Consider the following 13,750-nt stretch of genomic DNA (forward strand, 5'->3'; position numbering starts at 1 on the left):
CGGGGCTGGACATGCATCTATTTCTCAAGTCCAGGCCTGCTCTCCACAGAGCTGGTGGACATGCTACATTGATATAAAGGGGTCATTCTGGAGGCTTTGCGGAGGCTGTGTACTGTGGAGGATTGGATTCTCACATGAATGCTTGCACTTTCCTGTCCCTTCCCGTCCTCCCCCTCTTCCACGGCAAGATAGCTTTTGAATGGCAGAACTCAATCTCTGATTGCTGTTCGACTGCCCACGAAATAAATACACACCACCAGATATAGCAGAAGTACACGCTGGTATTGGAAAGCACACACAGAACGAGAAGTGTGGGAAGATAGATTTGGCAAACGTAGTCATCTTACAGCGCAGACAATCAGGGACAGATGTCCGAGATTATGAAATGATTTGGCGTGGATGAATCTCAGCTTATAGTGTATGACAACATGGAGGCAATCATCTAGTGCTTGGAGGGTACAAATAATATTTAATATCATTTTTAGTAAGTTTATCAGTGTCAGAGTATTAGATGATATTTAAGTTAACATTAAGAAAGTGCATGAACCTATTATTCCTGAGTACTGGTACTCTAGGCTAAAAGAAGGTTTGTTTTGATTGAGCTGTTTTTCTTAAAATGACACCAAAAGAACCTTAGAATACTGTAAACTTTGATCGTTACCTTTAGTATTAAACAGACTTTTTCGACAATTTATATTTAAAACTAATGTAAGTATATGCACACTGTTCTGACTGGCAGTCCTGTATTTGTGACTTACTGAATAAGAAGTCTGGGCTAACACACTCCTTATTATATTATACTATATTTATTAGTCAATAAATCGACAGACTAAACTGCTGTAGGCTGAATGTGCAAATGTTTTGGGTTTTGTGACATCACAAAAATAAAGAATTCAAAATGGGATGTTTTCACAGCTTAGTTTCCATATTTTTCTTATGTTTAATGACTTTCACAATGTTTACATAAGCTCTTTTATTTATTTATGTATTTTTTATGTACTTTTAATTGTTCTTTTAAAACAATCTGAAGCACTTACAAATATGTTGCAATGAACTACATTCTTCTATGTAATATTATTTAAGCAATGCTGGTAAACTAGTGTTGACGATATATTGCCTATGAAGAATGGAAAGGAAGAGTGACAAAGCCGATTCTTACATACTTGACTTAGAAAAACAGATGCAGCCATCTACAAGGGTTAGCGATATATCATTATCTTGATGAATTGCTGAGCATACAGTGGGTACTTTCACATCACTGATCAACTGAGTTTATTCCTGGTTTTAGACAGCATTTTTCAAATGGGCCACAACTGGTGCGTAGTGTCTGATCCTACATCAACTCTGGGAAAAACAAAATATTGTTATATGTATCATTTATTGTAAAAATGTCTTTAGGTATCATGATGTTAAATTATTGTCATATCGCCGACTCCTCTTCTACAGTATAGTCAGCTGGTTAATTCAGTTTAACAGTGTGTGGAGAGAGTCAGCGTGTTAGCGGTGTGTTTAGAATGCGAATCACGTAAAATGGGTCTGTGTTTCTCATTTTGTGCCGCCGCGTGCAGCTGGAAACGTGCCAAACTCTGCCATGCAAATGAGAGAGTGTGGAAATGAACGAGAGGCAGACACAAAGGTCAATTATAAAGGGGGAGGGGGTATAGAATGGTAGCATGCTGCTCAGCTAGTGAGGAGGTGTGTGTGTGTGTGTGTGTCTGTTGTGGGGGGCTGGGTGCCTAATGCCAACCTGAGACATTTCGCTTTCCACACCTGAATTCACAGACAGGCGTATGCCTTCATTGGCAGACAAAGCAGAAAAAAACAAACACACACACACACACACACACACACACACACACACACACACACACACATTTTTTCATCGTAGTCATGATCTGGGTGGCAACATGGTCATTGCCGGGCAGGGGAGTGTGACGCCATCTCCGTCTGCTGCAATCGCCTTTTGTCGCAACGCTTGGCAAAAGCCAATGGTGTTCCAGGGCAAAAAAGCCTCCAACCTATTGCTGTTTCTGCTTTAAAAAAACAAACACTGCGTATTTTAGACAATTTTTCTTCAAAATCTGCCTGTCGTTTTTCTAACTATATCACTCACATTCTGATTGCACTTTGAGTGATGCGCTCCATCAGCCAATTCTCATCAAACGTCACAATCAGAATTAGTGACCCCTCAGCAAGAAATAACATACACACACACACAGATATATGGAGCGCTCTGCCGAATTATTTTAAACTGCGGTCACACTGTAAAAAAACATCATTTAAAAAATAATTTAGCATTGAGACCTTAAATATTTTTAAATACTAAGGTTTATGTAATTGTGATTGAAATAGGTATAGGCTAAACATCTACAAAATCATCATTTATAGAGTACTTTTATTGGAAAGTGACTGTTCCAATCCCTAAGCCCTAAATTTCAACTTGTGGAAATACTACTATATTTTTACGTATATTTTTGTCAACATTGTTTTTTTTTTCTTTTTGATTTCTTCAAAGTGAAAATTAAAGATTTTCATGTCATGAATTTTCAAATAAAAAAATCTGGTGCACATCTTCATATCACTACCAAAACACAAACAGTCCACAGAAGGAGCTTTATTTTAGCCACAACTCTGCATTATAGAGCAGGAGGTTGAAACTGCATCCTTGTCCCTCATGTCCACATAGTGAGCAGTTAGATCCCACTGTTTTGAAGTAAATGTAAATGTGTCTGGCCAGCATTTTTGAGTAACGCTCAATATTATGATTGTTTTGGTAGTGACACAATCGAATGTTCAATCATTCATTTAATTAATTTATTTATACCTTTGTTTTAAAACATAATTAAGGTATAGGACCATTCAAAGCAAAAACATTTTAGTCTGAAGTCGAAGTCATAATATATATATATATATAGTTGTGGCTGATGCATATATACACTTAAAATGTATTCACCTGTCTTTTGACTTTGTACTTATAACTATAAACACAAAAGCAGAAACAAAAATGTTTTAAAAAGTAAATAGGGAGAAGTCAGCAGACAAAAACAAAAAATTTGTAGGATGACCTGAATGTAACAGAAACAGCAGAGAACAACAAGCAATGAACTCCACCACAATCATCTCCATTTCTACACCCCGTGCAGAAGTCCTCTGTTCAAAATAAAGCACAGAGATGCGCATCTAAAATTTGCACCCAAGCATTCATTGGTGATAGTTGAGCTCATTATGTCTGGAAAAGAAAGGTTGCGCATAGTATTCCAGGAAAACCACAAAAAAGTATGGAGGTGGGAGCATTATGATTATCTGCAAACAGTACAACGGCATTACACATAATTGAAAGACACATAAACAGAGTGATGTAGCAGGACATATTATAGAAGAATGTAATCTCATTGGTCAAGAAAGGGGAGAAGAAAGATGAGTTTCAACCAGACACTAACCTCAAACCAACAGCCGAAATAACTCAATAATGGTTTCTAAGAAATGAGAAGGTGTTTGCACGGCCAAGGCACTCTCCTGACTTAATTCTCATTGGAAATGCATGGAGGATTTTGAAATTGCAAGTTAAACAGAAGGACCCTTCTATCCTTGGGGAATTGAAGAGGATCTGGCAAGTAGAATGGGCCAGAATTTAACCCCAATGCTGCTAATTACTCCTTCACAATGCTGTAATTCCTAACGATGGCTTTCGAATAAAGCACTGATGTTATTGTCTGAATATATTTATCAGGTTCATGTTTATTTTTTTAACAAATCTTTGTCTATGCTTATGATTATACCCTTTTCTTATTGTGCAAAGTCAAAAGACATTATGTGTGGACTGAACTTGTATAATATACATAGTACATACACACAACACACATTTTAAAATATGAGCAATGGACGTAATCTGTTATTACTGTGTGTTCTTTAAAGAGCGTATGTGCAGTTGATCAAAGAACAGGGATGTGGGAATGCTCCCTGTATAGGAGTATTAAGACCTGATATATGAGATGACAGTGCATTTCGTGACAAAACTCCAGCAAATGAATCATCAGCCAATCCTGGGCAGCCACTATGATTTACGATATGATGCATTGTCCTCGCCTTATGCCTTTTCAGCCATGGCACGGTGCCAGCTAGTCTGCATGCAGGCTTGATGAGGTTGGCGTAATTCAACGGATGCGCAGGGGGAGCCACACTTGTTCCTGCTGTAGCTGTTAATGTCGCAACGGCCCTCCTCCAGTCACCATGGTAACGGGCAACAGAAAAACGAAAGGGAGAAATTAAATCACGCCATCGTGGGGCGGATGCATTAATTTTGCATAAAGAGAGGGTGAAGTGCGGATGTGCCGCCGCTTCTTTTGTTCCTGCCTAAAGCTTAAGGTGCATCGCTGAAACCATGCCAGCTTCACTGAAATATGGATATGACACATTTTTAAACTGGACAAAAAAAAATGGACAAAATCTTACCAAACAATGGCCTATACATCATGCACTGTATGCACCTATTATTACAGTCATACTTGCGGAAAGAAATTATGGAAATCAGGACAAAGTCTGCATTCTGACAACATGAAATTGTCTGTTACGTTGTTGAGTGGATGCTATCTAATCATATCTGGCTTATAGGGAACTACAGGGTTTAAAAGACTAGTTTTGGAAAAGAAAATCTAATTTACACAATTTTATGCTTAAATTAAATGTAGTCAATAAGATATGCTTGAAGATTTTAAACAGTTTGAAAAGCTTAGCATCATTAGGTACTATATCCTTCCAATCAGAATTACCTGTGCCCCTACTGCATCTACAGGCAATAATACTGAATGCATGTGTCTTATTTTTGTGTATAAACAAAGCACTGATAGTAAAGCTTTACAATTGAAAAATTGTTAAAACAAATAAAGCATATGAAAGAGGAAGAGAGAGCATGGGAAACACTATATTCAGTGTTTTCAGTGGCATTACGACCCTTTTTGGTCTCAACCCTACTGAATTTTTACTTTTTATGGTGAACTCTCAGTAGCAGTTGAATGACATAAATAAACAGAATAGGTGTTTTGCTTTTATGCCCCATAAATCCACTAATGTACAAAGAGCTATCAATTAGCACCAAACATAACATTTTGATACCATTAGCCTGTGGCACGTCACACGCAAAGACATTGTTTTGAAATTTTAAACCAGATCAGAGGAATTGATTCATTTTGAACGAAAGTTTTGAATGATTTAGAATGAACCACATACACACTAGTGAGCACACACACACTAGGGGGCAGTGAGCACACTTGCCTGGAGCAGTGGGCAGCCCTATCCACAGCACCCAGGATGCAGTGGGGGATTAGGTGCTTTGCTCAAGGGCACCTGTCAGCTCTGGGGATCAAACCGCTAACCTTCCGGTCAAAGGGTTCCCTAACCTCCAGCCCATGACTTCCCAAACAACAATGCAAGCAATGGAATTTGCAAAATTTGCATTATGCAAAAATGCATGACTAAATCATCACAAACTTTCCTCAAACTGTTAAATATGGGGCATTTGTTTATGTAGTTTCGGACACTAAATGATATTCAATTATCTACAAAAACAGACAAAAGTATGAGCAAAATTTAGGCTTTTAAGAACCTGCTACACTGTTTTCACCTGTGCTACAAACCATTGTCACTTTTTGCAGAAAACTGCCAAAAAGCAAGCCAAAAGTATTCAGTCACCCATCCAAATAATTGAATTCAGGTGTTCCAATCACTTCCATGGGCACACGTGTATAAAACCAAGCACCTAGGCCTGCAGACTGCTTCTATAAACGTTTGTGAAAGAATGGGTCGCTCTCAGGAGCTCAGTGAATTCCAGCATGGTACCGCGATAGGACGCCACCTGTGCAACAAGTCCAGTCCTGAAATTTCCTCACTTCTAAATATTCCACGATCAACTGTCAGCGGTATTATAACAAAGTGGAAGTGATTAGGATCGACAGCAATTCAACCACGAAGTGGGTGGCCACGTAAAATGACAGGGCAGGGTCAGCGGATGCTGAGGCTCGTAGTGTGCAGAGGTCGCCAACTTCCTACAGAGTCAATCACTACAGAGCTCCAAACTTCATGTGGCCTTCAGATTAGCTCAAGAACAGAGTAGAGAGCTTCATGGAATGAGCTTCCATGGCCGAGCAGCTGCATCCAAGCCTAACATCACCAAACACAATGCAAAGCAAACAAGCAAAGTTTATTTATATAGCGCTTTTTACAACAGGTATTGTCACAAAGCAGCTTTACAGAAAGAGAAAGAAAAGAAAATCCAGGTCCAGTCCCCCATGAGCAAGCCAGTGGCGATGGTGGCAAGGAAAAACTGGGTCTTCCTGCGTCAAATGTAGTGGTGTAAAGCGCCGCCACTGGACTCTATAGCAATGGAGACGTGTTCTCTGCAGCAACGAATCGCGCTTCTCCATCTGGCAACCTGATGAACGAGTCTAGGTTTGGCGATTGCCAGGAGAACGGTACTTGTCTGACTGCATTGTGCCAAGCGTAAAGTTTGGTGTAGGAGGGATTATGGTGTGGAGTTGTTTTTCAGGAGTTGGGCTTGACCCCTTAATTCCACTGAAAGGACCTCTTAATGCTTCAGCAGACCAAGAGATTTTGGACAATTTCATACTCCCAACTTTGTGGGAACAGTTTGGGGACGTTTCCTGTTCCAACATGACTGCGCACCAGTGCACAAAGAAAGGTCTATAAAGACATAGATGAGCAAGTTTGGTGTGGAAGAACTTGACTGGCCTGACCTCAACCCAATAGAACACCTTCAGGATGAATTAGAGTGGAGGCCTTCTTGTCTATCAATATCTGTCCTTACAAATGTGCTTCTGGAAGAATGGAAAAAATCCCATAAACACACTCCTAACCTTGTGGAAAACCTTCGCGGAAGAGCTGAAGTTGTTATAGCTGCAAAGGTTGGCCGACATCATATTCAACCCTATGGATTAAGAATAGGACGTCACTCAAGTTCATATGCATGTGAAGGCAGATGAGCGAATACTTTTGGCAATATAGTGTATTTAAGCTCACTTAACAACTTGACTTGGTTTGAGGCAAATGTATGATTAGGCATGCAGTTTACATCATGTTAACTGAAAGGCTTCTATTATTTCAGAAAGCAAACGTTTCTTGTATGATCAGCTGCCTTTGAGTTGGGAAAACTGTCAAAATTTGCCAGACTATTCCTTCAAGTCCTAGAATCTACCAATAAGAACAACCATTGTGTTCAAGCCCTGCCTGACATTCCCATGACGCGAGGAGACAACAGCAATCACGAACCATCGACCACACCAGTTCACCTGATCATCTGATGACAAAAGATCAAACTTGATATGTCAGTTTCTCATGATAAAAGAAGACAGGTTCGGTCTACCTCCACACAGCATACGTTTTTATGCTGATGACAAAAACCCTACACACTACCCTGACTACACAAGTTTATCACAGCGGTATTGATTTGATTAGAGTTCACGGCGCGATTCAGCACTGTCACAACACGGGTGTCTTTGATTTCCTGGCAAAGGCAGCGTGTCTGTGCACATATAGACAGCTGTTCATCATGGTGACAGTAATGCATGGAGTGTTCCCATGGTGCTTGCTGCGTTTTCTTCCTGCGGCAATCTTGGAGTAGCCCTTACCTGAATATTTTGCTGTTTTCCCTGCTCTAACACACCTAATTCAAATTATCAATTCATTAACAAGCCCATTCAAGCTGAAGGGGGCAAGTTAGAGCAGGGAAAACGCTAAATTGTGCAGGGCAGCAGTACTTCGGATCTCACAATGAGATTCTATTGAGAGAACACTGAGAAAATTTAGGAGAAACTAGAGTAAGAACTTATTAGGGAGGGAACAAACTGTGCGTGACATTTCAAAACCAATCCAACACATCTCGAGGGTGAATCTCAAAGTACCAGGCATTGGCACACAGATAAGCGCAAGTCAGCATGGCAACAAAGTCCCCCCAAAAATTCCAGCTGAGTCTTTTAATTGTACTCCAGGCATTAGAAGAGCATGGACTAGACTAGGGCAGGTTTTAGAGGAGGCGTACCCTTGTTAGCGGCCAATCAGCACTAAAAGATTAATACGTTGTCCCAAACATGTATTCATGTTATGAGATCATGTCTGGCCCCACGGCAGGACTGACAACTGCTTCCTTACATTCTTAAAAACAAAGGTGCCAAAATAGCTCTCAGGAGCATTTACTTAAAAGAACCACTTTAGATTCACTAAGGAACTGCTCAAATAGATGACTCTTTAAAGACCCATTGCTGTAAATGAGATGTGCAAAGTCTAAAGAACATAATGCAAAGGTTTTATACCAATTAAAAAGGACTCCTAGAGCCATGTCATGAATCATTCCAGAACCACTGTTTTTGAAAGCGTACTCGACTCTGATGTATGGGTAGCCAATACGGCAAAAATATAACTTTATGATACTTGAAGACGAAATCTTTTTTCTCTTTTTTCAAAACCTTTTTTTCTGCAAGCAAGTTAATAAAGACAAAGTTAAAGAAAATCCACATAATGTAAAGATTCTATATCAATTGAATGTTTTTTTTGTTTTGGTTTTTTTTGTCATCAGGTCAGCAATTGTATAGAAACCTTTATTTCTATGAGTATAGCTATGAGTGTCACTGAAGATTTTCCTAGAACTGTCAAGTCCAAGCCAAGAACCATTTAATAATCTTTATTTTTAACAGTGTAGCACTCAATTCACGCATAATTCAGCTGCAGTCTTAGCAAAAAAGGGTTCTACAAAGTACTAAGAAAATATGTTCTATGACCTGTAACAGTAACACAGCACTGATTTGTGCTATAGAGAACCATTTTTAAAAGATGCATTAAAAGATGCTTTATAAGAAGCATATACAACAGGTGCTCCATCACAGAGAAGAGCTATTCAACCATACAAAGAACCATTTATTCAAATGTGTATTCAAATGGTTCAAGTTATCATGATTCTATAAATATCTACTGCCTTCAAATAAAGAGTCACTGAAGAACCACTTCTTTTTAAGGATATGCGACTCAATGGGCTGCACCAGCGCTGGATGCTTCAAATAACAGGGATCAGTGCCTTGGTATGAGAATAAAAATGAAGTAAGGTTTAAAACAGCAACAAGGGAAAGGATGGAATCAGGATGCCAGACATGATCCATCTCATCAGCTGACCAGCTTGATACCATCAACTATCAAAAGTCCAACAGACCTATCAACACCATTTGACTGCCAAAAAGTCTCCTGATCAAATGAGCCAGACACCTTCTCAGTTCTCAATAACACAAAGCAACCAAGACCCCACTGGACCCAATCTGCATCCGGCGGCAGCTCGGGAAATAGCCGCTATTACATCAAATCTACAAATCCTGTGGATGCACAGCGCCGGACTAAAGGCTTTGCTGACACCGGAGAACCTGCTGCTGCATGACAAATAGATCATGCAAATGACCTTGCGCCGATTCAGAAGGGAGCGACCACATAAGGTGGAAGGAGGTAAACGCTATCCATCAACAATTGCTCTGTCCAAACACACGGAGAAGTCACTCATCAGGGTTCTACATGTACCCTGTGAACACAGTGAGATGCAGACAGCTAGTTCAAGCGCTGGGATGCAGGAAAAAAAAACACATCTGACAAAATCTTTGAAGAATCTTTGGGTACGATACAAGCGAAAGAATAAACCAAAGCCATCACTCTGTCTGTCTGTCGGGGCACCTTCTTGGCTATCTATATAGGCGAGCTGCTGTCTCATCAATAATGCAGCAGAAGTTCATGTTTATGCAATGGAGAGCACATATGCATGCTAGGTATTGTACATCCTGACAAGCCCCTCAACATGCACACGCACACACACACACCAACGTCTAGTCAGACCCATATCCGTTCAACAATTAAAACGGTCACAAAATGTTCAAATGGCACATCGCTGTCTGAGAGCGCGAGAGGGGAAAAAAGCGCAGAGACACAGAAAGAAAAAAGGTATTAAATACTCACCTTTTCTAGCACTTCTTTTGATTCTGTTTTAATGCAGCTTCTTAGTGCTTCATGATAGCACAGCACACGGAAAAAAAATAACTCTAGTGGCATGGTGATATGCAAATTAATGGATCACGCTGAATACTGGTGCATTTATTATTCATAAATTACTCATGTTTATGCAAATCAGGCTACACACAGCTACTGAAATGGGGGGTTGGTAATTCTGCCTTGTTGAAGATACAGACAACATTGGCTGCCTAGCAGGTTAAGGCTTTTTTGTCTTCTGATCATTTGTATACAACCAATTATTTGCTTTAACAAAAACAGTTCTAGTGTTATTTAGGGTTCATTGTGGTCACAGAACAGCCACAACAGTGCATATTTACCCTAAAACCTGCTTTTTTAAAATTATTCAAAGATATATTATGTTCTTCTTACTCTAATGTAACTGAGGCAAACAGTAGTGGTCACTATGGTGGCTTAACACGACTTGTAGCATTACACAAAAGCACTGCAACCTGAGGTTGATCACCATCACATCATAAGCCCCTGCGATATAAAACCACAAAAGCCTAAAATATGATGAAAGTATTATAGTACTTAATATGTTTAGCCAGATGTGCTTGTTATACCAAGCACAATATATAAAAAACCACTGAGATTTCCACTGTGTAATCTCCTGAACCTAGCAGACATTCGAGAAAATGACTGACATTCAGAAAGTCTGAAAAATTAACATTCATGTTTTATGCAGATCTTAACATCACATTGAAACAAAATGCAGCAATAGAATGTTTTGTCCAAATCATGGCACTCATCAGGCACAAAGGCACAATATGTGCAACTAAAGCTTGTGAACCCAACACTTTTACAGTTCTTTACAAACTATTTTCAAAAATTGCAATGCCAGTAAAAAAAAAACTTTAACATAATGCACATGAGAATAAACGACTGACATTCAACAGAACTAGTCAAGTTGAAAAAGAAAATTAACAAAGACGTTTGTGTACATTTCCATCCCTGACAGACTGGGACATTTAAAAAAAAAAAAAAAATCATTGAAATGGTGGCCAACAGCGACCTCATGTGGCCACATTAGAAAGCATTTCTGCAAATATGTCTGTCAAAACATTACTTCACACTGGCCTACAGGTTCTTTGTTGCAGTTTTGCTTGCTACTTCATTTGTTGTGAGGTATCTGCTAAAACAAATAGTGCCCAAAACAGTAACTTGGTAAGTTAAATATCTGTGGATGACTTGTTAAAGATCTATCACAACATAAACCTCTGTAGTGTTAATTACAACCTTGAGTCCATCTTTTAGTACGTAAAGGAGGCCTCTGTAGTTCAGTGCGCATCAGTCACCAAAAATACTTGGCAACATGTTCCTCCTTCAGATGGCAATGGTCAGAAAAAAAGTCTACTAAATTTGCAATACTAAAAAATAAATTCACAAATCCACACAGTGAGAATACAAAGTTTACAAATGTTTTAAACAGTTTTAAAATGAACATGGTGAACATCCCTCAATCTTCTCCGTATTTTCTTTGCCATCTTTTGTAGAAACTGGTCAGTGATCAAAACAAGGCATCCCTACTGAAGTAAAGTGGGAGGGAAGAGGGGAGTGGTGTATACGAAACAAACATTCACCTATGTCTCAAATGACTTGAGTCCCTTTTACACATGCAATTTTACATGCTAATCTAATGGTAATTAAATGAGATGGGGTTAGTGTGAATTTAAGCTGGAGTCAAAATCCCTAGTAAGACTGACTCAGCAATTCCCAAGAATCACTGGAATTTATTAGGAGGACTTGTCTGAACAGAAGTCAATACTTTTCCAGCATAGATAAGGTCCCGATTGTGCATGCAAAAGTGGAATGTTCCTGAGCTTTTAGTTTTGACAGTGGTGAGTTTTCAGTTTTCACAAGTGAAAACCATCACAGGAATGTATTTATTTTACTAGGGATGTATGATTACATCGAAATCGTATTTGCATCGGCAGATATTAGCCCTAAAAACATGCTGACATCAGACAAATGTGTAGATTTGACTCATATTTAACGATGTATCTTTATCCTCCAGAAAAGCAGAATGTTTCGTTGGCACTGGGCTACAGTGCTAAAGTGTCTGTACTTTACTGATTTTATTAATGTTGCCTTTGAATTGAAATGATGAATGTTCCCTTTAATGCTAATTCATTTGGATCTAGTACCAGTTTCTACATTGTCCAGATACGTCCATGAAAAATATCAGTTATCATCAGCATTGTGTCACAATTCCCATATCGGTGCTGCCCCATTTTATACATTATTCTAGCAGCACTGCATTCAAGAAGCAGCTAAAACGACTTGCACAAAAGCGACAGTATGGCCAGAAATGCGAACCGTTTCTGTGACTTTATTCCTAGTCAAATTTCCAGATTTTGAGAGTTTAAAATACAGCACAATTGTACTTTGTATATGATTCAGAAATGAAGGAGCTGCTTGTCGTTCATGCTGAGGATGTTACGTTCTGTATAATGGAACATTCATGGCATTCATAAACATGTACAGTAAAACACTGTTGGAGGCTGCAAGTTTCAATGTATACTGGATTTCAAGTTTTTTTAAGACAATGTTTTTGTTTGTTTGCTTCTGCTTTTTAAAATCTCTTATAAATTCTAGGGGCCATGATTTTTGGGGTTTGTTTTGTTAGAGGGCTATCACGGCAGGCACCTTTTCACCACATTAAATATTAAAAATGGAGTTCAATATTAACCTCGGAATTGAAATGTGATTTTCAGGATGTGTACGGTTACATCCTTACCATCCAGCAGCGCTTGCACTTCACATGACAAGTGCTGTACGAAGCTACATAAAGCCACTAACGCAAAGTTGTCAATAGGGTCCCATTCAATCAGGCCAGGAAACTGTCTTGGCTTCCCTGAGCCATGGATCTCTTCACAACACTAGCCACCTCTTTCTCGAACTGGTGGAGCAGTTTAAAGTCTGAGAACCCCCTATACAACAAGCCCGTAGCTAATGTCTTCATGGCCTCCTTCATCTGGTAAAGCGATGGCACGGTGATTGTCTGCATGCCTCCACTGATTTCAGCCATGACCACGGTGGGCTCACGTTTTACTAGAGGCGGCTCGTTCTGCTCCAAACGGACCTCGGGCCGCTCGGCTCCTTTGGCGTCTCTTTCCCACCCTGCGGTCTGTTGGTGCTCGACGCGTCCGACGCTTCCACCGCTTCCAGCGGCAGGTCGATGCCCATTGTCCGACTCTGGTCCCTCCGTGCGGTCCGCATCGTCCGGGTAGATGTGGTACCTCGCCCTCACCGTGCCTTCTCGTCTCTTAAAGCCGCTGTACCACGTCGGACTCGCCCTGAAGTTCATCACTCCCATACGCACGGCCAGATCCATCGCCTTCCTGTGGATCATCAAGTCGGTTACCGGGTCGCCCTGCCCCCTCGAGCCGTCGATCCAGCGCCACAGCGCGGCCTCCAGCCTCGGCACTTTACCGCAGCGGACGTACTGGTCGCCCCTCATTATGAGGCTCCTGTTTCGCAGGAGCGTCCACAGCAAAGACTGGGTGATGTTCAGGCGACTCGCCGCCTTCTTCTGGCTCATTCGGGGAAGCTGGTCATACATTTCCAGCAGTCTGCGCTTCTCTTCCATGGTGAATTTTCTCCTCGGCGCGGCCATGCTTGTTTACTGAGGAGGAGACGCCAGTGCGCATGCGTCACTTTAACCCGTCCGCGGCTGCGTCCAAAACAGCGACTAACGTTA

General features: G+C 40.4%; 1 protein-coding gene across 1 annotated transcript; it reads right to left on the reverse strand.

The window, feature by feature from the left end:
• Nucleotides 1-10,704: 10,704 nt before the first annotated feature.
• LOC108443997 lies at nt 10,705-13,689 on the reverse strand. Its single transcript, XM_017724943.2, has one exon. The coding sequence runs from the start codon at nt 13,664-13,666 to the stop codon at nt 12,878-12,880; it is 789 nt and encodes a 262-aa protein (XP_017580432.1). The 5' UTR covers nt 13,667-13,689; the 3' UTR covers nt 10,705-12,877.
• Nucleotides 13,690-13,750: the final 61 nt, after the last annotated feature.

The sequence above is a fragment of the Pygocentrus nattereri genome, chromosome 20, assembly GCF_015220715.1.
Source record: "Pygocentrus nattereri isolate fPygNat1 chromosome 20, fPygNat1.pri, whole genome shotgun sequence".
Classification (NCBI taxonomy): Eukaryota; Metazoa; Chordata; class Actinopteri; order Characiformes; family Serrasalmidae; genus Pygocentrus; species Pygocentrus nattereri.

Coding starts and splice junctions, on each gene's coding strand:
- LOC108443997 (XM_017724943.2), bottom strand. CDS start 13,666: ATGGCCGCGCCGAGGAGAAAATTCACCATGGAAGAGAAGCGCAGACTG.